The sequence below is a fragment of the Xenopus laevis genome, chromosome 9_10L (assembly GCF_017654675.1).
Source record: "Xenopus laevis strain J_2021 chromosome 9_10L, Xenopus_laevis_v10.1, whole genome shotgun sequence".
Classification (NCBI taxonomy): domain Eukaryota; kingdom Metazoa; phylum Chordata; class Amphibia; order Anura; family Pipidae; genus Xenopus; species Xenopus laevis.
The window spans coordinates 92,961,832-92,988,124 of NC_054387.1; the positions used below are offsets into that span (position 1 = coordinate 92,961,832).

At 37.4% G+C, this 26,293-nt stretch overlaps 1 protein-coding gene across 1 annotated transcript in view; it reads right to left on the minus strand.

Moving 5' to 3' along the window:
- Window positions 1–21,884, minus strand: part of pth2r.L (parathyroid hormone 2 receptor L homeolog) — an 85,056-nt gene extending 63,172 nt beyond the window's left edge. The window contains exon 1 of the mRNA XM_041576644.1: window positions 21,122–21,884. Within this exon, the coding sequence (XP_041432578.1) occupies window positions 21,122–21,193 (72 nt within the window). The 5' untranslated portion in view covers window positions 21,194–21,884. The remainder of the gene's footprint in view (window positions 1–21,121) is intronic.
- Window positions 21,885–26,293: the final 4,409 nt, after the last annotated feature.

Genomic DNA, 26,293 nt, shown 5'->3' on the forward strand with positions numbered 1-26,293 from the left:
AATATTAGTTTTTTTGGACAATTACAGTGAACAAAATATTAGAAAAAAGGTCAGTGCAGCTCCCTATGGGACCTCGACAGCTTTTACTTGGAGAGGTTTCGTATTTTTTTTGTGGTTTTTATGCTCAATAAATGTTGAATTTTTAAAATTTTTGAGAATTAAAAAAACACCAAAAAAAAATTGTGAAAAAAATCCAAATGTTAGTAAATAGGCCCCTTAATAATAAAATATCACAGTGCAGAACCCTGGTTAAAGGGGTTCTCTGCCTAAAAACTAGTTTTCAATTTATGTTATTATTGCAAATTCATGTTTTACTAGTGACAAACGTTTTCAGAAATCTGTGCTTGAATTTCACCAAATGTTCTGTTTTGCAGGAGGGAAAAAAGTGGACTGTTGAGCCAAAAAAAAAAAATGTGCATTATAACTTTCCCCTTGCCTTCCACATCAACAAATGGGATTTTGATACAAAGGAATGCTGGCATTTTACCACATCAATGTTTATGTTTAATTAAATGTATGTTTACAAAGACATCACAACTGGATGTACATCGTTGAAAGCTAGGGAAGTTGGATGGATCAGTTCCGGCATACTAACTGCAGCCTGCCTTCTTCAGAGCAATTTATGTGACATTATTAGAGCTAAAGGCCAGTAGGAATGACTGTCTCCTCTGCAGGCTTACTGTCACTTACAAAGTTAATCAATTGCTCAGTAGACAGCAAGCTGCAGAGAAGCTGATCTGACTCATACAGCTCATTCATTTGTAACTGCTGTACATCTCTGTGCAGGAATCCTGTTTAACTTGCAATGGCCTTTTGTAAAAAAAATAATTAAAAACTATATGGTATAATATGATATAACTATATGGTATATTGGTAGTATATGTGTGTTGAAACTGAAATATTTTGGTACTCTAGAAAGCAAATGTCTCAGGTCATTTTGCCTGGTCATGTGCTTTCAGAAAGAGCCAGCACTTGGAACTGCTTTCTGGCAGGCTGTTGTTTCTCCTACTCAATGTTACTGAATGTGTCTCAGTGGGACCTGGATTTTACTATTGAGTGCTGTTTTAGATCTACCAGGGAGCGGTTATCTTTTGCTAGGGAGCTTCTTCCTGGTTACCTTTCCATTGTTCTGTTGATAGGCTGCTGGGGGGGGAGGGGTGATATCACTCCAACTTGTAGTACAGCAGTAAACAGTGACTGAAGTTTATCAGAGCACAAGTCACACTACTGGTGGCAGCTGGGAAACTGTCTAGCCCCATGTCAGATTTAAAAAATAAATATAAAAAAAATAGGTTTGCTCTTTTAAGAAGTGGATTTCAGTTCAGAATTCTGCTGGAGCAGCACTATTAACTTAAGTGTTTTGAAGAAAACATGTTTTCTATGACAGTATCCATTTAATGGTTTATTTTCCACAGTATATTAGCCATTAATACAGTATAGCACTAGTGGTAGTACGAAGGCTTACCCAACTGCTTGAGAGGCCGACAGAGGATTTGATACTTAAGAATTTAGGGAAAGTTAATCTGAACAAGAATTTGAGATGTGACAAATTAATAAAAAGTGGGGTTGCCTCCTTATCTGTAAAAATAAAATACAAGCTTTCCTATATCTATTATCTTTCTACCCTGTTAATAATAAGAATACTAGAAATCAAGATGAATTTTTACTGAATACATACCAGCTGGCAACCCTATTAGAGAGTTCTGTTCAGTAAGTTATTAGTAATTTTCTTTAAATGTCATCTGGTATGACGCCATTGAGTTGATTTAGACATAGAGAGCTTTAAAGTTGCAGAATTTTCTCCCTGAAGTGGCTGTGCTAAAAGATAGATTAAGAAGTATAGGATGGATGCCTTTTTAGCAATTTGGAACAAACCAGATATATCCAGGGTCAGGTCTGATTTTCACTAGAATGGAATTGTATTTCCTTCTTGATGCAAATTGGAGACAACTTCTGGCATTTGTCATTAGGTGCAATAGTGCCACAGACTGCTGTGGGATCTTGAAGTTACTGCCACTTTAAGGTGGTGAAAGGTCCATGGTTCCACAGTTCATCTAAAAAGACTGGTGGGGTCATTGGCACTTTGTGCCAAAACACACAAGTGCAAGGAGCAGCTTTAGATGAAAGTAGCTTTAATGACTGTTGGTGATTCGCACAATGACTGCAAAAAAGTTACACTTAATAAGTGAGCCTTTACAGCTTTTGCAGATACAACTCCACGATTGTGTTCTGTTTATTGAAAAAAACCCTTGTAAGCTAGCTCTGCAAGTCTATATATTTTTGGAAACTACATTTCCTGCAAAATTCAAAGTGGATATATATATTTCTTAAACAGAAAAAAATAATAAATCTTTGGCAAAATTGGTGATTTGTACAGTTTTTTTTCAAAATTGCCACTCTCTCTTTTACATGCACTAAAGCTGGCCATAAACGCTCCGATCATACGAATCGTTGATTTGTACGATTTTCGCACCGTGTGTGGAGAGTCCTGACATTTTTCGTCCGGCGGAGATTGGACAAGTTAGAAAATTTCTGTCGGCTGCCGATAATTTCTCTGCGTGTATTGCCGATCGTACGATTGTCAGTGGGAGACTGTCACTAGCTTTGTCAGACATAACTATCGTACGATTGCTGTCAGGGGCAGAACATTGGCTGATCTGTTCTTTTACTACTTTATTTGATCTGACTGGTAAGACTTTAATCGGAATGGTTAGTGGAGGGTCGGGAGATGGGAAAGTCCGATCATACATTAATTCGTACGATCAGATCAGGGGGATACATACAGTCTATGGCCAGCTTAAGACAGCAAGAAAAGGCATCAGTACATATAAAGAAATATGAAGTGCATTGCATTTTTCATAATAGTACATTTAGCCCCTATAACAAAACAACACAATAAAGTGATTTTATACGTCCACAAAAACCCTAATATTAAGGCAATCTTTTGTGGAGATCCAATTCTTTGGGTCAATGACCCAGGAGGCCTGAAGAAAAGTTTTGTTGAGCAATGTTGCTTTAGTGTAGTATCCTGATAGACTACAGCTCCCAACATGCCTTAACTAGATAATAAGGTCAGGCTCATAAATCTTTTGGATAGAGACAACCTTTTTCTAATTTTGGTTCTGTACATTACCACAATGAATTTTAAATGAAACAACTCAGATGCAGTTGAACTGCAGACTTTCAGCTTTAATTCAGTGGGTTGAACAAAAAGTTTGCATAAAAATGTGGGGAACTAAAGCCTTTTTTAACACAGTTTAGTCTTCAACAAGTGAAATGCATGCTCAATTGGGTTTAGATCAGGTCACTGACTTGGCCATTCAAGAATATTCCACTTCTTTGCTTTAATAAACTCCTGGGTTGCTTTGGCTGTATGTTTTGGGTCATTGTCCATCTGTATTATGAACGCCTCCCAATCAATTTGACTGCATTTAGCTGGATTTGAGCAGACAGGATGTCTCTGAACACCTCAGAATTCACTTGGCTGCTTCTGTCCTGTATCACATCATCGATAAACACTAGTGTCCCAGTGCCACTGGCAGCCATTCACGCCCAAGCCATCACACTGCCTCTGCCATGTTTTATAGAGATGTGGTATGCTTTGGATCATGAGCTGTTCCACGCCTTTTCCATACTTTTTTATTGCCATCATTCTGATAGAGGTTGATCTTGGTTTCATCTGTCCAAATTATGTTTTTCCAGAACTGTGCTGGCCAATTTAGCCTTTCTATTATTGATGTGTATGAGTGTCTTGCACATTGCAGTGCACCCTCTGTATTAACTTTCATGCAGTCTTCTCTTTATGGTAGACTTGGATATCGATACACCTACCTCCTGGAGAGTGTTGTTCACTTGTTTGGCTGTTGTGAAGGGGTTTCTCTTCATTATAGAAATGATTTTACTATGATCCACCACTGTTGTCTTCCGTGGACGTCCAGATCTTTTTGCGTTGCTGAGTTCACTGCTTTCTTTCCCAGGATGAACCAACCTGTAGATTTTGCCACTCCTAATATTGTAGCTATTTCTCGGATGTTTTTTTTCTGTTTTTGCAGCTTAATGATGGCTTGTTTCACCTGCATGGAGAGCTCCTTTGACCGCATTTTGTATGTTCACAGCAAAAATCTTCCACATACAAGCACCTCCCCCCCTTAAATCAACTCCAGGGCTTGTATCTGCTTCATTAATAATGATATAACGAAGGAATTGCCCACACCTGCCCATGAAATAGCCTTTCAGTCAATTGTCCAATTACTTGTGAGCCCCTGAAATGAAGCGATTGTGTTAAAAAAAAGGCTCTAGTTTCTCACATTTTTATGTAATCTTTTTGTTCAATCCATAGAATTAAAGCTGAAAGTCTGCAGTTCAACTGCATCTGGGTTGTTTCATTTAAAATTTATTGTGGTAATGTACAGAATCAAAATTAGAAAAAAAGTAGTCTCTGTCCAAAGATTTATGGGCCTAACTGTATATTGGAGTATCCTGGAACTTGTAGTCTGGAATAAAGTATGGTTGGGCAGAAGAGTTTATATCCCCTTTAATTTTTGTAAAGGTCTTTATAAAGTGGAACCTCAATTTTACACATCTTGATTTTAAGTTTTCCCTCATTTAACACTGTTTTTTTAAAGGTCACACCAATATAAAATACATAGTGTTTTCTTAATTTTACATTATCCCGGATCTGTCTGGTCTCTTCAAGCAAAACAAAAAAAAACAAAAAGAAAGTCACCAATGTTTAACTACTTTCTCACTACTCACATTTTTCTTTACTATTTACCCTGAGGGGGATACATACAGTCTGTGGGTCATATCGGCTAAAATGACCTTCAATGGTTATGGCCACCAGTTGGGGAATCTGCAATGCCCATATATGTCAGCCACCGAAACCAGATTGTATTAAACAATTTTTGCTTGTCCTCCATCCACATTATATTATCTTTCCTAGTTTTCACCAGTGAAGTCTAGCTTTGGGGTACACCATGATTTAGCTATAACAATATTTTTTTACTGATATATGTGAAAAACACCACACCTATAACAACAGCTACAGATTAACCTTGGTAGTACTGGCACTTGGTTTTTATGATCTATGCCTTTTCTTGCTATATAAACACTGATGAAAGAGCTATGGTCTTTTTATGCAGGAGCATTCATTTTACATTATAAGATTAAAATAATAAGTAAATAGAAACTGTAAAAATAGCATATGCTCTACTTATACGGTGACAAAGCAATTATAAAAAAATATCATATATCACCTATGATTAAGGGGTGTTTTTAGTATTTGAGGTGGCGTGCCCTTCAATTTGTTCTCTTTTGGTCTAAGGCTAAATTAATAATTAATTAGAAACTGTATAAATACAACAGATGCTCTACTTATACAGTGACAAAGCAACTATAAAAAAAAAGTATATTAAGCACCAATACTGCAAGTTCACACACTTTTAAGTGGTCATGGAACTCCTTTGTGTAACAGAAGGAGGTTTATTATAGCTAAATATTTTATTACAGTTTATTTTTTAAGTTAAAGCCAATAATTACTGATATAAAATGATACATTAGTAGGGATTTGCAAACAAAATGACATGCAAATACATACTGGCAGAAATAGCAAGGGATCCATGTTTGCATTTAATTGCATGTCTTTTTTTCTCAGCATAATAATCACGCTACAGTATTTTTGCCAATGGCGTAATGAAAGTTTATATCATGTTTGTAATCTTGACTAATTACAAAGTAAGCACAGCTTTAAAAAACTACTAATTGCATGCAATTTTAATTTTAGTCCTCTTGGAAAATAGTGATTTTAACAACATATCATGCTGAGCCAGAATTACTCATTTACAATTAATATGGGGGTACAAATAATGTGATAGGAAGGAAAAAAGAGGTTTAAATAGTAATAAGAATGTCATGATTTGTGACTGACCACTGTGCATTGAGGGTGTGGGGTTTGTTACAAACACGAGTTAAAGAAAAAAAGTTACCCCCAAAATGAATACTTAAGCAACAGATACATTTCTATTTAGGATTACCTAGTGGTATTATTATTATTATTATTATTAATAACATGTATTTATATAGCGCCAACATATTGCGTAGCACTGTGGTACAGGTATAGGATCCCTTATCCGGAAACCCAATATCCAGAAAGCTCCGAATTACGGAATGGCTGTCTCCCATAGACTCCATTTTATCCAAATAATCCAAATTTTTAAAAATGATTTCCTTTTTCTCTGTAATAATAAAACAGTAGTTTGTACTTGATCCAAACTAAGATATAATTAATCCTTACTGGAACCAAAACCCGCCTATTGGGTTTATTTAATATTTAAATGATTTCTAGTAGACTTAAGGCATGAAGACCTAAATTACGGAAAGATCCATTATCTGGAAAACCCCAAGTCCCAAGCATTCTGGATAACAGGTCCCATACCTGTACATACTACTAAGAAAGTCTATTATTAAGAAAATGGTTTACATGAAGCAGGGTTTTACATTTGAGCAGATTTGTGCAATATATTTTTAGAGAGACCTACATTGTTTGGGGGGTATAGTTTTCCTTTAAAGGACCAGATTGACAGAATGGCTCTTGGCTGCCTTTGTAGTCTATTGATAAGAAAAGGGCAAAATCCTAGAAGTCTGTGTCTCAAACACAACCTCACACAACCGCAACAAGTTACGTAGCAGAGATTAATCAGATTGTTCTGTTCATTTACAATGGTATCAGAGAAGTGTCATGCAATCTGTATCAGTGTAAATTCTCATTATTTATGACGGCATAACTGAAATCAAAGTATAGATGCACTTTTTCATTTCACACAGAACTGTGATTTAACGCATCACTATTTTTGTATTAGGGTCAAAATATTACTAGAAGAATATCTGTAAAGAATTATGGTATTTTTGTCCATTTCTGCCAAAGGATCTGGAAATAAGAAAAGCCTTAGAAGACTAAGGGAATTAAATAATAACTTTACTTCTATACGATACAAGAAAATCATTTGGGATTGCCTATATTAATTACAATACCTGTGCTCTTCAGATTTCCCAGACCAGTTAAAGAATGCAAAGCTCTTTAAGTCTTCAAAGACTGCTGCAATCCCCAGCTCCCTCTCAAAATATGTATTACTATTACAGAAATCTAGCAAACTCAACTTAATACAATGAAATTTAATGTGTATTATTCCTACACATTTCGATAAGTCTTTATACGTATTTTAAAAATATACCTTACATTTCATATCTAAGCTGCAGATTTAAGGTATGGTGATCCAGATTACAGAAAGGCAATAGATCCTATACCTGGACTTTGATTGTGTTCACTTAAAGGTAAATCTATGTAGTGGTCTCAGGGCAATCAATATCCATATACATGGAGGAGCACTCACCCAAAAAAAAAAAATGTAGCATGCCTGTAAAAAAGCAACAGCAAAGCAGTGCCTTTGTGGCCTTGCCACAAATTGCGGGCCTGAGGCCACTGAATGGCGCTCCTCTGCTCAATGTTTGGCTATCAACTGCTTGAAATTATCTTGTTTTTTATATTTTACTTCACTATTTTGTCTGTATCTAAGGCTGCTCTTATACTGGCTCTATGTATGATAAAATCTCTAATTTTTAAAAATTTGGATAATGGGAGACAGCCTTTCTGCAATTTGAAACTTTCTAGATAACATCTTTCTGGATAATGGACCCCATACCTGTACTCAACCCACAAGTTTTATGCCTTCATTGTGACCTAGAACATTTCCTTTAAAGGTAAATCAATACTCACTATTACCTTGAGGAAGTCACGTGTAATTCAACACTTGGTTGAATGAAATTAAACAGTTTTCTCTTTCTCAGGAGACCCATTGAATGAAATAATTGTCTTACTTGGTGGCTGTGGCCTGTGTAGATTATTTTGGCTTTTGGGCAGGGTATAAATAGCTGACCTTACAGGACAATGGGATAAAAAATATTCAAACAGTTCTTGGTTAATCTATTGACTGACCCTTGTCATCTCTAAATGGGTCACATATCAGCTTCAGATAACTAGTGGTGTCAACTAACTTGGAGATGAGCATATTTTTCTAACAGCTATAATCAAGCACCACCTCACCACCATTTTCAGCACTGTTAATTATAATGTCTGTTAGCCCTTAAAGGAGAATTCAACCCCTACCCTACATAGGCTGGGGGGAGGAGGGAGGGGGGTCTAAGTGTTACCCCGGGCAAATGCCCCTAACGTTTTACTTACCCCTTGGTGCAGATGCAGTCATCGGAGTTCAGGGGTGCCATCTTCAGCCTCTTTATTAATCTTCGGAACGTGACCGGCGCTTTTTCAATTTTTCAGCACATGCACAGTTTTTGCGAAACAGAAAATTGCTCCAACTGCGCATGCACCGCCATGCATGAGGGGAAAGTAAAATGTTAGGGGCATAGCCCGGGGTAGCACTTCGGCTGGGGAAGGAGAAAGGGGTGTCTATGTAGGGTAGGGGGGTAGGGTTTTTTTTTTTAACTTTAGGGTTGAATTCTCCTTTACTGCCCACATTGCTTCCCTTTCTGGCACTAATAAATGTATCTGCTAGTTATGTTTAACATGATACAAGGATGCTATATCATTATGTAACTTGCAATTAAATGTTTTCATGGAGGGTTTGTTGCTTTCAGGATAATAAGGGATTTTTAACTTTAAACCTCAGTTAGTCTTTACCATCTCCCATGCAAATTTCAGATAACAGTTCAGTCTCCTCTGCTGAGCTGACAGACCCGGACACATATAATAGGTAGGGATGAGAACAAGGTGTGTATACAGGCATACTGAAAACAGGACCGCGTAGTGGCAAGAATGGACTTTTCACGTATATATATTTCTTGAAAGTATAATGAATACAGTGGTTAATTGTATAACAAATATGATTGGTTATTTAGTTTTGGTTCTAATTTCATAGGGAATATGGGTTTGTAAAAAACTGCATTTAGATCACATGCACTTTATCCCTGATAAAGGTTCCAAGAAGGGACAAATGTGGATGCAGCATGTAAAATAAAGCACAGTTTTGATCATGAGTGATTCGAGTACTGACCTTCCTGCTGTTATATATGTCATTTGACCTTGCACCCAACTGGAGAATTCAGTAGAATTGCAGCACCATGTATAAAACACACAGAGACCAGTTATCCAGAAAGCTCCGAATTCTGGAAAGACCATCTCCCATAGACTCCATTTTAAAAAAGATTTCCTTTTTCTCTGTAATATTAAAACAGTACCGTATACTTGATCCAAACTAAGATATAAATAATCATTATTGGAAGCAAAACTATTGGGTTTATTTAATGTTTACATGATTTCCTTGTAGACTTAAGGAAAAAAGATCCAAATTACGGTAAGATCCATTATCTGGAAAACCCCAGGTCCCAAGCATTCTTTATAACAGGTCCCATACCTGTACTTCATTTTTTCAGATCACACAATATGGAAAACTAAAGCTTTTACTAGAGCAGTAATTTGGCAATTTATGAGAAGCAAAAAGATGTGTTGCATGAGCTAAGGGACACATTAAACAGGAGTAAAATGAAAATATAACAGGCATCTGAAGTAGAAAAGGCATAGTGATCAAAAGAGGAAGGGATGCTCTGTTACGGGTAGAGACGGAGCACAGCTAGTATGACACATAAATACAAAATAAGAAGCTTAGGAATGGGAAAAGTGTGGGTGGTAAAGCGTGGTAGTGACAGAAAGAACATCAGGCAGGAGAAAGAAATAGACAAATAAGAGAGGTGAGAGAAAATCTTAGTAAATGAACAGTGAGGTTATGGACACAAAAAATGCCAGGCTGGTGAACAGGAAAAGTCTATAGTTGGGGAAAGGAGTAAAGAGAAGTTTTGTAGGGCGGGAGAGCAAGTGAACTGTTAGAGATGGTAGGAAAGAATATCAGATAGGAAAGGCAATATACATGAGTTTGTGGGTAGAAGTGATTCATGGAAATAGATTAGCTCTTAGAGTAAAATGCATCCTGTAATTGGTCTTGATGTCATTTTAGAGTCAGAAGGTATTTTTCTCCCCATGAGGTGGAGACTGGAGAGGCTGCAGATGTTTACATTTTATTTACTTTCCTCTCTAACAACTAGCAGTTAAAGAGGACCCTTTACCCAAATAAATATTCAAAATCCTATTTTATCACATTAGTCAAGCAAAGTGAACTTTAATTACACTATATAAATTATTTGAATTTGGTTTCCTTCAGAAGGAGCCATTTTGTGGTCACTGTTATTAAGGTAAACCTTGCATCATCTCAAAAACTTGTTTGTGCACCAGAATGGGGGACCCGATGTCCATCCCCATGCCCCATGCACTGGATACACAATTAAATGGTGGATAGAACGGGGGAATTTGTAGAGAGCAGCTACATGTAGGAAGTGCTGAATGGAAAGTGAAAGTAATTGTCTGCCCCGCCTCTACACCTAAGGCATAGAGGAGGAGTAGACAATATTTGATTGACAGTTGAGATTTTTAAATGAGCTTACAACAGCTATGAATGCTTTAATAAATAATAGAAATTGGATTTCATGTTTAATTTGAAAAGGACTTTTATTATATAGCTTTTTTGTGTCTGGGTGACAGGTCCACTTTAAATGGGTTTCATTTTGACTGCAAGATTGAATTTAAAGGGATTCTATCACAGGAAAACACTTTTTATTATAAAATGCATCAGTTAATAGTGCTGACATCCATTTTTCAAAAGCGCAAACAGATTTTTCAATATATAATTTTGAAATCTGACATGGAGCTAGACATGTTGTTAGTTGTACAGGTGCCGTGGTCATGTGACTTGTGCTCTGATAAACTTCAGTCACTTGTTAAGGGTTGTAAACTAGTTGTTAACTTGATAGTACGACTCAAAGTCAGGTGACGCTGATCTGGCTTGCTGTTAAGATGTTAAACTTCTTCTTAAAATTCTTGTTGCAAAAAGCACAATTAGCTGTTCGGTAGTGTACAAAATGTTATAGCAACTAAAATTGTATTGCTTGGCAAATGGAAAGTCCCCAAAATGTAGTAACAAGTGTAGATACAATCAATCATATAACAAAAGGAGACTGTATGTGCTAGGCAAACCGATGCATAAAAGTCTGCAATAACATGAGAATATGAGAAACAACAATGATAAATGACCAATAAAACTGATTTAAGGTAACATGAGTAATCAAAAAATGTAAATGAAATATTTTTGTCCGAAGCTTTTGATTGCTGTATTGCTAATCGGCAGTATTGGTGCGCCTCTTCAATAAACCTTATCTTTTGAGTTTGAGCATTATTCTGGTGTCCAGGTGTGGTACTTCCAAAGGAAAATTACTGAACTTCTCATTTGGCACCCCAGATGGAACTCAACTCCACAATCCCTGGCTTAGTCTACATGCAAGTAGTTAATGATGACATTGAGCAACATGCCTCTTCCTTGCATTCATTAATGTATTGCTCTGCTTCAACAGCTTGTCTTTCCAATCTTACTAACCATCCCATTCTTCCAGAATTGTTGTCCGTACCAGATTGTGTCTGGTCCAAAGGTCCCAGTGATGAGGGCCACACGAGAGTTCCTCCAATTCAAATTGCAATAGACCCAAGTGAGCCAATACCTATAATTCCCCCAATTATAATATATATAATATATAATACCCTATTTCTCAGAAAACAAGACAGGGTATCCTACCTGTCATTCAAGACCTTTAACAATCAGGAGTTATTGTCCCTTGTAAACACTCCCATTCTCCCGGTTAAGAAGCCAGGTAAAAATGCTTACCGATTTGTTCAAAACCTAAGGGCCACAATTTTGAGCCAGATTCCTCCATTAGCCACTTACTTCACTGTTGTTGCAATTTATCTGTGGCTCTAAAACAAGATCAAGATACTTTGTATCTTTGTGGGGCTCTGCATTGATCCAATACTTAGACAACCTTCTTATCCCTTCCCCAGCTTAGAAGCTTGTAAAACACTTGTGCCCTCCTATGCCATTTGGATACATTAGGCCACACAATCTCACTTCAAAAGCTTCAGTATTGCCAGCAGAAAATTCAATATTTGTGGGATTGCATATCCCTAGGCCGACGCCATCTGAGTACCACCAGAATTCATGCTTTTTGTAATCTATGTCCTGAATTTCCATCTCAGCTCCACGCGTTTCTTGGCATGCTTGGCTATTGCTGGCAATGGATTTCTAATTACTACCAGACCTCTTCTAGATTTACTTCAACAGGAAAGTTCTGATGACCCCTTGCCATGGTCTTCTGAAGCTGATAAATATTTCTACATTCTTAGAGAGGCGCTTCAGCAAGCCTCTGCCCTTGGCCTGCCAGACTACTGAAAAGCTTGTATTGCCACAAACAAAACAAACATGCTACTGGTGTTTTAACCCAAGCTTACATCGATAAGCCTGTGGCTTATTACAGCTATTACCTTGATCCCATGGCCTGAGACCTACCAGGGTGCCTATGCACCTTAGCCGCAGGAGCATCGATTGTTGATAAATGCAGTGATCTTGTTCTGGCCAACAAACTTACCCTGTGTAGCCCCCACTCTCTCTATACTGCTCACACAAGCCATTGATCTGTAGCACAATTATCCAAATATGAACTTGCTTTATTGTCCAATAATAACTTGACTATCAAGAAATGTTGTACCCTTAACCTTGCTACTCTACTTCCTTCCAACAACTACAACCTGATATAATGAACTGCACCCTCATTCCTTAAAATCTATTTGTCATAAAGGGTAAACTTGTAGCTCCAAAATATATGTTAACCCATCTATAATTTGTTGCCCATGGTGTTTCAAATTTGGGCAAAGGGGGGATGAAATGGCTAATAAAAATATTTTGGTATGGCCCTGTTTTTTTGTCAGTCGCACCATATGTCATACCGTCCGTGCAAACCAACGGTGTGCCATGCCTTACACATCACTCAACACCTTCATAACTTCATACCCCCTACAGACCACAAGCATCAGTGATTGGTTGAGTGCACAAAAGGAAATATAAGAAAAAAAGTTAGCAAAAACCACAAACATTTTATGGTATACTTTGGGTGAGGCACTACAATTGGCGTTACCTTCCATATGCACTACCCCTTTTGCAAAACATGGATTGTCCCCTTATGAGATATTGTTGGGTCTACTATAATACCCAGAAAAACAGAACAAAATATGCTTATTCTATAACTCACAGTAAACTACCATGTCTGTCTTCATCCTACACATACCACAGTCAATAGTTTTCCAGAATCAAGTTTAGAAAAACAGTAGAACAGAGATCACAAAGATAGAATAAAGTTAAAAACAGCATAACAGAAGGGTGGTGGGTTCAGATGTTAAACAGCATGGGTAATGAAGTTTTATATCTAAAACTGCACTGTACATGGCTCATATAGAACTGCAAATCACTGACTGCATCACAGTCAGTACTCTTTTTCAGCCATCTATCTACAGCCTATTATCAACCCTTCTGGTTATTCAAAACACTATAAGGAATTGTACTGCAAAAACCTCTCTCCACAACCTCTAGAAGCAAGATAATCACTTTATTTAAGGCATATGTGATTCTTCCACGCTCTCTCTGTCAAAACTGCTTATAAATATCCCTTCATATGCTGCTACTTTCATCTTTGACTTTGTATCCCAATTGCTTATTTCCTCTGCAATGATAACTATGACATCTTATTAACCCATCTTAATCTTGGTTTTCTTACTCATCTTCTTTTAACATTTGAACTCCAGCAGTAACAGAATGTTTATCTAGCAGTAATTGGTATTGTCTTTCAGACCATCCCTTGTCTCCATTTTTAGTTTCCCTATGGTCCTGATTTGGAATACGATTGACCAGTCTGCTGTGGTTTCATCTCTCAGTTCTAATCTCTCAAGGTTTTATATGATCCTGATCAATTGGTATTACTACTGATGGGTACAGGAAGCTGGATTGTGTAGAATTCTGCATTTCCCCTTTCAACCTTCACCAAAACCACAGTCAAACACTACTGACAGATCTGTCCATTGTAACGCTCTACTTACAGACCTCAAGACATCCAATTTAACACCTTAAAGTCTAACACCTTAAGTCTGTGCTAAACTTCAAAGCTATAATCTTTCTGCTTTTATCCGAGTGATATCTCAAATGATGAAATCTTCATCATGACACCCCTTTAATTACAGGATTACTTATAACAATTCTTATTTTAATTTTGACCTTTGAGCTTGTACACTTTACTAGCATCTCATCTGTTCCTCTCAAAGACATAATTTCTTTAGTTTAAACCAACTACACTGCCTTCATCGGTTTAAACTTTCTCTCTTGCTCCATGCCTTTCTATCATGATTCCTTTGTAAGGATATACCACCCTTCATAGCCTCACTTATTACATTACCATTTGTGTCATGAAGTCCCCAACCAACAACCTGGGCTATAAACAACAATAATTCATAGGAACCTTAAGAAATATGCATATCTGCTGTCTCTCATGGCTGCAATCAATATTGAATGGCACAGTATGTATCTTCTTCCTTTTCACATATATGGTGAGCTTTAGACTTTAGGGTTGTGACATGTATGCACTTCTTTTTTATTGTATTGTGAAGGTTTTTTTTCACACATTTAACTTAAATATATAAATACAGTGGCTGAAATCAAGGTTGTCCTATTTAGGGGAAAGTAGTGGGTTGGTTAATATCAAATTAATAAAAATTCTGCTACAAACATGTATTATCATTGAACAGACTTTTAGGGGCAGAATTAAGGGTTGAATTGAAAATTCGGATTTTCAATTTTTTTATGCTCAAAACTTTAAAATTTGACTAGGGAATTATCCAAACTCGATTCGAATTTGATTCAAGATTTATCATACTCTGGCCCTTTAAGAATTTGAATTTGACTTTTCTCAACTTAAACCTACCAAATTGAATTTATGTATAAGTCAATGGGAGAGGTCCAGTGACCAATTTGGAGATGTTTCTAGACTTCCTGACATTTGAGTTTTTCTGAGAAAAAAACTCAAAATTGAGTTTGGTCGAATTCAAATTGAATAAAATTTGTTTTAGATATTCAGTTTTTTGATACATAACCCCCCAATCAAATTTCAAAAATCAAATTTAATAGAGTTACAAAAAAAACACATGAATTCGAAATTTGAACCTTGATAAATCTGCCTCTTGATGTTTTAATGAACAACCACAATGTAGTCCAACTACATTTTGGTTGGACTGCTTTCTGGTAATTATTACATTATAGGCACTGTCTACTTTTTTTCAAACAAAATAGAATTAGAAAAAGTGGCCATTTTAAATAGAGAATTCTCTATTAGAGAATTTAATTGATGTGTAATATTCAATTACAGTATACAGTAATGATAAACATGTTTAGAGGCGAAAGAAAAGGTCTTTTAACTTGGGGTTGCCAAAAGTTAGGCACCCCCAAGTGATCGCATGTACTTACCTGAAATCCCAGGCTGGTGCCCCTATCAGGAGAAAACTGCACTGGCCGTTAGTCAACTTCTTCTATCTTCAAATTTCCCAGGGCAGACGCATCCGCAGTAGAACTAAATAGACTTTTTTCACTAAGGTTCATATTTTCAGTTTCATGTAAGTACATGCGATCACTTGGGGTGCCTAACTTTTGGCACCCGAAGTTAAAAGACCTTTTCTTCTCCTTAAAGGGATACTGTCATGGGAAAAATTCTTTCAAAATGAACTAGTTAATAGTGCTGCTCCAGCAGAATTCTGCACTGAAATCCATTTCTCAAAAGAGCAAACAGATTTTTTTATATTCAATTTTGAAATCTGACATGGGGCTAGACATATTGTCAATTTCCCAGCTGCCCCAAGTCATGTGACTTGTGCTCTGATAAACTTCAATCACTCTTTACTGCTGTACTGCAAGTTGGAGTGATATCAACCCCCTCCCTTTCCCCCCAGCAGCCAAACAAAAGATCTAAGAACAACACTCAATAGTAAAAACCCATGTCCCACTGAGACTCCTTTAGTTACATTAAAAAGGAAAAACAGCAGCCTGCCAGAAAGCATTTCTCTCCTAAAGTGCAGGCACAAGTCACATGACCAGGGGCAGCTCGGAAATTGACAAAATGTCTAGCCCCATTTCAGATTTCAAAATTGAATATAAAAAAATCTGTTTGCTCTTTTGAGAAATGGATTTCAGTGCAGAATTCTGCTGGAGTAGCACTATTAACTGATGCATTTTGAAAAAAACATGTTTTCCGATGACAGGATCCCTTTAAACATGATAGATATAATAAGGTACTTTTAAAATGTGAATACTGCATAGATTACATACAGTACATAGTACTTTTAACAGAATGCTAAAAGGTAAAATGGAAGTGCAGTTGATGGGCATTTTTTGTAATAATTATCACTAAAGGCAAACGATGTGCTGGCAATCACTTTTTTTTTTTTTTTTTTGGTGCATAGTGCTTTTTGGTATTTGTAAGGAAACTGCTAGCTAATGATTAATTCAATTCCTTGAAATGACTCCCTTAAAAAAGTAACAAAGCCTTAAAATGATAATCCATGAATTTGTAGGATGTTTAGGGGTAGCAGACAAATACAGAACTTTGGTATGACAATAGTAAGGTTGCCACCGCTACCATCGCAAACTGTGCCCCTGAAACACTCACTGGCCTTAACCTATAAAAGTCCTATGTAATGGTTTGGCAGTGTTTATTGCAAAACATAAGAAATTCAGGGACACTATGATGCTCCGTCCTCACATATCTGTCTGCATGCCATAACTGGAGTTTTCTTTCTGAGAGTGACATTTCTTTAAATGGTTTATCCTCACCATGTTACTTGTCAGTGTAAATTGTCACTCAGCAGCACGTGACATGATCAAAATCAAATGGCATCCACTTAAGTGCAGCTCTCTGTTACATTATACCTTCAGTACTTGGTTTAGCATGTTTCCTGGGAACTTTGCTCTGCCCCATCCAGCCAGCTAGGTGTGTGCAACCAGTGTAGTGTAGGAAAAAAGTGATGCATGGGTACATCTGTATGGTACAGCGTGTATTTGTGCATTCACTTGTGCATCTGTATCATTATGAAAGTGAAGAAATACCATCATTTTGACATAAGCTCATTAAGTTGGGCTTATGTTAGAAAGGTGTAAAAACTTTGAACTGTCAAAAATGAGTGTTGTATTTTTTACACAGACACGCCTGATTACTTTGAATTAGAAAGTAAGGATTTATTCTTGTAATTTTATCTTGTTGTCTCTATTAATTGGCCTGATAATGTAGAGGTGCAATTACTAGTCAACAATTATCCAACATCAGTACTCAACCTTACTTATACACTTCTGGCTGAATGGAAGCAACAATCACCAACAAGGTTCCAAACATTCCACATGAATTGTGTTTAAAATTATCTAACTGTTCCCACATATCAATGAATGACAGTACTTTTATTGATTAGTACTTAATATTTGCTGAAAGTTGTTAGGTTTGGTTTAATTTAATTTTCTTTTTTAAAAACTGTTTAGATGGTGACCAATTATTTGTAACATGCTACTTTTTCATGCCACTTACACCTTTAAGGTGGCCATACAAAGGGAGATTTTCTCGTTTAGCGATGTCGCCAAACAATTGGATCCCTACCCAATATGCCCACATTATGGTGGGCGATATTGGGTTGATCCGATTGTGGGCCCTAGGGCCCAAAGATCAGATCAGAATGGAGGCCATATGGGTGGTCAGATCATGGGACCGCATCAACGAACATTGTGATCCAACTGGATTTTTTACCCTGTCTGTCTGATCGGCATCTGGCCGACTTTTGTCCAGATATTGATCGGGGACGCCTATAGGATGGCCCCACACACGGATCAATAAGCTGCCGACTCGGTCTGACGGCAGATTTTATTGGCCAGTGTATGGGGGCTTTAAGCTGTATGAATTTGCGTAACAGTCCAAAACTACTGTTAAAATCTTGTTTGTTTATTTAAAACTCAATAAAATTAGTAAATGTAGTGAAAAGCCTCCCCAGACAAGTAAGCACTGTTATAGCAACGAAGGCATGGCACAAAACATTGGGTCACAGTGTTAATAGTGAACTGTGCAAAATAAAGCTGTGGCCATTCATCAACCATTTTAAAAGCAGAGTTGGTTAGATCCCATTGGTATATTACAGGGCAACCCTTTTGAAATAAAAAAATAACAGAAGTGGTATAAAGGTGATACATTTATTGGCTAACTAATATGATCATAGCAAGCTTTCAGAACATTTTAGTTCCTTTTTAGAGCGGATTACAATGAAGCTGTGGTGTTCTCTGGTATATATACAACATTCAGCTCATAGATCAAATGACCAACAAAAAGGAATCTGTGTGTAAGGTGTCAAAGGCATTTACCAGGGGATCTGCAGATAAGGTACAAGATAATGTGGGTCAAAGAGGCTGAGTATAAATTAGGGCTGAATTATAGGGATGTAGCGAACATCGGAAAAAATGTTCGCGAACGTCCGGACAAAAATGCGAACGGTTCGCGAACGTTGCGAACCCCATAGAATTCAATGGGAAGGCGAATTTTAAAAGCTAGAAAAGACATTTCTGGCCAGAAAAATGATTTTAAAGTTGTTTAAAGGGTGCAACGACCTGGACAGTGGCATGCCAGAGGGGATCAAGGGCAAAAATGTTTCTAAAAAATCCATTGTTGACACAGCGCTGCGTTTTGTGCTGTAAAGGGCAGAAATCACACTACGTCACTCAGGTGGTGTTTCTGGAGACGGTATTATTATTGATATTTAGACAGAATGTGAAAAAGCTCACACAGCTAGGTGGCAGTGGTTTGAAGAACAGATGCAGATGAGAGATCAGCAGCAGGACAGACAGCTGCCCACAGCAGCTACATACAGAGCACTGCAGTAGAAGGTAGATTACTAGCCAGCAAAGCTACCTAACCTAAAATGTCCCTCAAATCCCTGCAGAGTTCTGTCCCTACAATACAGAGCAGTATCAAGTAGATTACTAGCCAGCAAAGTTACTATCAACTGTCCCTCAAATCACTAACAGCTCTCTCCCTACACTAGCTCTTCCAAGCACACACAGGCAGAATGAAAAAACGCTGCAGGGCTTCAGTTTATATATGGAAGGGGAGTGGTCCAGGGGGTGTGGGGGTGGTCCAGGAGGGAGAGCTTCCTGATTGGCTGCCATGTATCTGCTGGTCTGGGGGAGAAGTGGCAAAAAAAAGCGCCAGCTAAGGCAAACCCAAATTGGCGAACGTTGCGTTACGTTCGCGAACATTCGGCGGACGCGAACGGTCGATGTTCGCGCGAACAAGTTCGCCGGCGAACAGTCCGCGACATCCCTACTGAATTATTGGAGTGTAGAATCAAATGAATTCCATATGATCTCTTAGTTTATATCCAGACATATTGGTATTTCTGACCTGGTAATTTGGACCCTAGCAACTATTTTTTAAAAAATAAAATATGAAGACCAGCTGAAAAGTTGCCCAGAATTGGCCGTTCTATAACTATAAAAGTTAACTTAAAGGCAAACTACACCTTTAAGAGCATAGCTAGAGATTGCGCAATACAATTTACATGTTTTTGCTTACACAGATGTGTCGTGTGTGCTTGAAGGACACTGTGTATCTTAGAGTAGGACTACACAGATGTTTTCGGCGTGATCTGACGCGCTGTGACAAAACGCAGCGTTGATCCGATGCGACATGACTGACGGAAGCAGTCCTGTTGCGTCGGATCAACGCTGCAACTTAATCCGACATTTCTATCTCTTACCTTATTTCCGTCGCATGTGACTTGTCACAGGTGTTTTGTCGCAGCTTGTCGGATCGTGCTGAAAACGTCCGCGTAGTCCTACCCTTCATCTAACAGTTGTATTACCTTTTCACCATGTATTCAACAAAATAACCAGCTTAATGATTTGTGGTTTAAAAGGGTTGTTCCCCTTTCACAACACTTCACATTAGGCAGGCACCAATCCGGAACATCCAACGAAAGTAGATTCGAAGAGCCAAAAATTATATATAAAATATAATACTTTATTTTACATCACATCTAAAAGAGAAGAATAACGCCTGACGCGTTTCGTGTCACAAGGACACTTAATCATATGATTTAGTGTCCTTATGACATGAAACGCATCAGTATATAGGTGAATCATCTGTATTCTGATCTAAATGAACTCACATATAAGTTGACATGACACAACCTTACACTGTCCCAGCAGGTTTACCTCTATGTTGACTAATAACCAATTATCACCTCTATATCAATATTGATTTAAAAATAAGTTGTGAGTTAACGGTGATGTATCATATCAGTATTTTTTGTTTTTAATATTTATTCTCATGTTTATTCTCATGTTTCTCACTGCACATGCTTAAATGTGCAGCCTTCCACATGGCACAGGGGAATCTGTACTGTATGCTTATGTACAGTGGGTGACAAAAAAGAATGAGATAAAGCATACCTAAGAAGAAGAATTCAGAAAAACAGGACTTAAATACAATTAGTCATTAAAGACTGATTTGAATACAATCCTGTACTTTATATTAAACGACATATACAAAAGCCTATATCAGTCTAAATACTCTAGTATCAAATTCCATTTTTTTTTAATAAACTGGCTCCCCCATGAGTATATCCACAACATTACACTTTCAGTGTCATAACTGATTCATTAAACGTTACTACCAGCGCAGTGTATTATATACAGTGGTACAGAGCTCTTCCTCTTATTGCTCTTATTTGTTGCATGCACTGATTATTACCCCTGGAAACATTCTACAAGAATTTTTTTTTTTAAACAATGAGTCTTTCATAAGCAAATATCTAGGCTCAGTGTATCTGTTTTAGCAGTTTTTAAAAATCATTTTAATTGCTGCTGATTGTTTTCTTTTATCCTATATTATACTGTTATCTGCGAATATGTATGTTATGCCTCTTTGTGGTTCCATCAAAATTCTGCCTTAAAAGTATAAAATAGTTTTCAATTATTATTCATAATAATAATAATATGAATATTAAATAAAAGCACAGTTTCACCAAGTAAAGACTAGAACTGACATGTAGTAAAGCAAACCATTCATAAGTTCATTACCATTTAAAAAAAAAAAAAAAGAAACAACTTACCTGACCCTGAACCATACATTTAGATATAGTGAACAGCAGTCCCAACACATGCAGAATCGAGGAGCTGGCCATCAGTGTTTAATCAACATTAATTTTCCCCTCAAATGGCAAATAGGAACAAGTTCAAATCCCAGAGTTTAAAGGAGAGCCCTTTGCGTATCCATGTGATTTTTAACTCTTTCCTGTCCTGTGCAAGTGCAAAGGGTCCATGAATTCACAACTTTATCTGGGCTGGATAAAACCATGTAACACCTCAGTCCGGGTTTTCTTTTCTTTGCTGATGGCAATGTTCTTCTTTTTATCCTTTAACATGTTGTTTCCTCAGCTGGTAGCCTTGTAAAAAACAGTAGAGAGGATTGGATGGAATCTGCAGAAATAGCACTGCTTCTGGAACCACCCGTAGAAATGTAGCACAGCAGCTTCTGCAACTTCTGCTGCTGCCTTAGACTGTAATGCAGTGAGCTGATCTTACTATAATTACATTACCTCTCCTATCTCACTGGAACTCTGTGCACTCTGATCCTTGCAATTCACACTGAGCAGTTGTTCTGGCTGGGTGGACTGTACTATTATTCAAGAAGGGGTGGCTTAACAAAGGCAAGAATTCATGTGTATTTTATTGTATAGTGTACCCCTTTTCACATTTTTTTTACAGTGTAACAAACTCCTTTGTACTCCTGGGATTATTATTTTTTCTTTTTATTTCTCTGCGATGGTAGGAATGTTTAACAAACTGGAACAAAAATGAGGTTAATGAGCAAACACATGCAGAATATGCTACTGGGGTAACACTTATTTATCCTCTTTCAATCAATAGAACATAACAGCACAACCTAAATTAATTAGTTTATAATTTCCAGTGTTAAGTGCGCCTCTTTCTACAACAAATTAATATGTACCACTTCTCTGTCTTTTAGAATATATCAGCAGTAAAAGAAAAGCTTCAGTTATTATGCATTTAGAATCAGCTGCAAGCCCTAAATGGATGTGGTGGGAATGACAGCATTGTTACGCATATACATGAAGTTAAGCCGGTTTCAATAGATAGATGCGTATGAGAAAGGATCTAGCGATAATAGTTCCAGAATTACAAATGCCTTTGGCCATAATTGCCTTGATATAATTAAGACTGAAGACAAATGAACCCTGCCTAAATAAGTTCTTCTGTTCATTTGAAAAGTAAATAATTGGCATCAGTTGTGAAGTACTGCAATTATATGTTATATATTAAGGTTCACAGTAGTTGGTATTTCTTAGGAAATGTTATTCTTGGTGCATTAATTAGCACTTATTAAATGCCTGTCTAAAATTAAATTGAGTTTCAAGTGGGGGAAAACATGCCTATTTATTCTTAAAGACAACAAGGATGTATATGAGACCAGTGGTTTTTTTTCACCAGTCATAAAACATTTCCTTGCACTTGATCCCAACTAAGATAATTAATCCTTATTGGATACAGAACTATCTTATTGAGTTTAGTTATCCAGAAAATCCCAGATCCAGAGCATTCTGGATAATAGGTCCCATACCTGTAATCTTTCTAGTATGATCTATAGTTTGTCATTGCATTAATGAGTTTTTAAGAACCCTCATTGCTCTGTAAACCATGTTATAAAATGGATAAAAAGCACATCCTGTCCCACACATTTCTTCTTTTCTCTCTCTCCATTCACCTTATCATTAGTGATGGGCGAATTTCTCCCATTTTGCTTGGAAAATTCGAGAATTTCCCACAAAATTCGTGAAATGGCGAAAAAATTTGCTGGAAAAACGTCAAATCGGAAAGTTCATGAAAAAATCTTGAAATTCTAACGTTTTCACAAAAAAAATCGTGAAATTTGACTGTTTTCACTAAAAAATAGTGAAATTCAAACGTTTACACAAAAAAAAGTGACATTCAAACATTTTCACTAGAAAATAGTGAAATTCGAACGTTTTCACAAAAAAAATCTTGAAATTTGAACATTTTCATGAAAAAATTGTGAAAATCGGAAAATTGACACGGGTGAATTTTCACTCGCGAATTTTCGCGGGAGATTGGTAAAACGTGGAAATTCGTGGAAACGTGGAAATTCGCTGCAAATTCGTGCCAGGCGAATTTATTTGCCCATCACGACTTAACATACCAGTTCTGCATACATTTCCAGAGTATTAACCTATGCCCTGCGGAAAAAAGGAATACTTATTTGCCCACCAGCGCTTGAAGTAGAACCACTTTGTGAGTGACAATGTACTTTGGGGCAAGATAGAGTTCTGAAGGACAAATGTAAACAATGACCCAGCCTATGAGAACATTGTCCCACCCCCACATCGCACCCCCACATAGCCCCAAGGCTGATATCAGCTTTCTTCTTTGTCTGCACCCAGAACCTCTGCATTGGTGGATTTTTGGTGCGAACATAAAAAACCTGAGCATTTCCATTAGGATTTGTTATCCAGGAAAGACATTATCCCCAAGCATGTATTACGACAATGTCTCCATTTAAAATAAATAATTAAAATTTTTAAAAATGATTTCCTTTTTCTCTGTAATAATAAAACAGTACCTTGTACTTGATCCAAACTAAGATATAATTAATCATCATAGGAGGCAAAACAATCCTGTTGGGTTTATTTAATGTTTAACTAATTTTTAATAGACAAAGTATGGAGATCCAAATTACAGAAAGATCCCTTATAAGGAAAACCTCAGGTTCTGAGCATTCTGGATAACTGGTCCCATACCAGTAGCAAATATTAGTTTTAAACACTATATTCCACTTTGTGGAGTATCTCCAACATAGTTTTTGTGCTTGGATTGATAAGTCACTGAATGATAATTATGGGAATAATGGCAACATTCTCTTGTTGGACCAATGTTAATGGAGCAGGGGAGTCTTAGTCATTTGCTTTTTAGCTTATTCATTAAAATGACTTTAAGCTTGGCATTGTAAGTACTGCTTCTGTATTTTCAGATGATGGAAACTGCAAATAGGTTTTGGCATGATGTTTACACAGTTACAATGATGAAAATGCAAGGCTATGCATGTGGGCAAAAGCAACATAAGGTCTAGTTATATAGAACTATGGTGAGGACCTCCTTGATTGATAACAACAAGGGGTTATTGTGAATAACAGACTTTTCAAATTGCATTGACGTAAGGGATGAATTCTTTATATATAATGGTAAATTAATGGCACTGTGTTGTCCACAGGAAATCTCTCCCACGGGCCCCTAAAACTAGGCTGGCCCTATGCAAGTGCCTAGTGGGTAATCCAGCCCTGGCCATGAGAGTGACACTTGTCAGGGGATGCTGGGTAACTGGGTAGTTTAGAACAGGAATTTTAATGTGGTGTCACTGTTGATAAATTAAAGAACAGGGATGCCAAGAGGTTGATAAATGAAGCTATGAAATTGATGGTTGTAATGACATTTATTTGATTAATGTATTTATGGAATTGTATTAATAAGAATTATTCACTGTTCTAGGATTGTACCAATAAATGTGGTTTAAAGTACTGGTAAGGCAAAGTCACTGGTGGGTGCCAATGTTAGGTGTTACCAGCATACTGAAATAATAAAGCCCTTTCCAGAAGTGCCGTTCAACATTACAAGTTTATTACACCAATGTTAGGTACCCTCCTTGTGAAATCATTTGTCATCAAGTTTTTTTTTCTGGAAAAAAATGCAGTGGTCTGGGGAAAAAGTAGTGCAGCACTGCCATGTTTTTTACTCCTCCAATGTGTCCAAGTCACTCATGCACAGTAGAGTAAGTTTATGGGATTCTATACTACTGTCCATGGGATAATTTACAGCAAGGAAAGCAAAACTATTTTTGCACGCTCTCTTCATTTGTTGCTCTTATTCAGAACAAAGAGACCCCATTCGCTATCCCTATAAATACTGTGCTGTATTCATGAGTGTTGGGTAAGGGGGAGGGATGTAAATGGCCCACTTCTGCCATAAACCTGTTGCCTAACTTAAGCACCATTCAGTCATCCCACTTAGACAGCAGCAGACACAGGCTGCAATGGGGCCCTGTCATTAAGTTTATGTCTGGCCTACTCCTACGCTGTGCATCCCGTGCTGGATTTTTATCTTGTGTGAGGTGCAGAACGCAACCATTTCCCCTGCCCATTTGTGTTTCATCCAGCTGAGGTGGCAGACATAAGAAAAGACAGGAAGGGAAAGTTTAATAAAAAATCAAATAAAAGCCCAGAAACCCTGAAGGATGAATGTGGACTATAGTCTGATTTTAGTTTTAAATGTTTTATGTTTACTTGTAACCTGGTATCTTAATAAGTGGGACAGAATGGTGGGCTGATCACAATCAGTGGCAGGTGTATCATTATGAACTCTGCTGCTGTGTAGAGCTAAGTTTTAGTTCAGCTGTAAAATGTAAATGGTCATTCTTGACCTGAGGGAAAGCACAAGTGTAAAAGCACAAAGGTGCAAGATCACACCTCTTAGTGCTCATTTTACGAGGACTTAAGCCCCCTAGATGCTGTATTCTAAAATTAGCACCAGATTACAAAAAAATCAGTCAGTGTCAGGACGCTACACTTGCTACTCACCCCTATTGAATAGAACACTGCCTATTGCAGACTGGTTCTATTCAAAGTTTATCCCACAGGTCTCTGCGCTCCAAAATGATGGGCCTTTGTGAATGACTCCTGTAATCTTTTCCACAGGTCTGTTAACCAACTTGGTTAATCCATATACATTAGGAGGACTATGGAGAAGGAATGTACCAAAGCAGTTTATTTTCAATAGATAAGCCACAATAGTGCAAGCTACAACAATATTTTTTCTGTAGAATGCTTTACTATACCTGAGTAAACAGCTCTAGAAGCTCTCTGTTTTTTCAGGATAGCAGCTGCCATATTCACTTGGTGTGACATCACATCCAGCCTGAGTTTCCCTGCTCAGTCATAGCTCTGGGCTCAGATTACAGCAGGGAGGGAAGGAGGAGCAAACTGAGCATGCTCAAGCCCTAGCTCTGGAGGTTTAATCTGAAAACAGGAAGTCTGATACAGAAACCCATGTGTACACAATAGAAGGAAAGAAATGTGGTGTTTCTTTTGACAGAGCACTCACAGCAGCATTAATTTGAGGGTGTCAGGTATTGCTGGGATTTGAGCCAGGGACCTTTGGGTTTCTGGCTCAATACCGTAACCATTTGGCCAGATGAG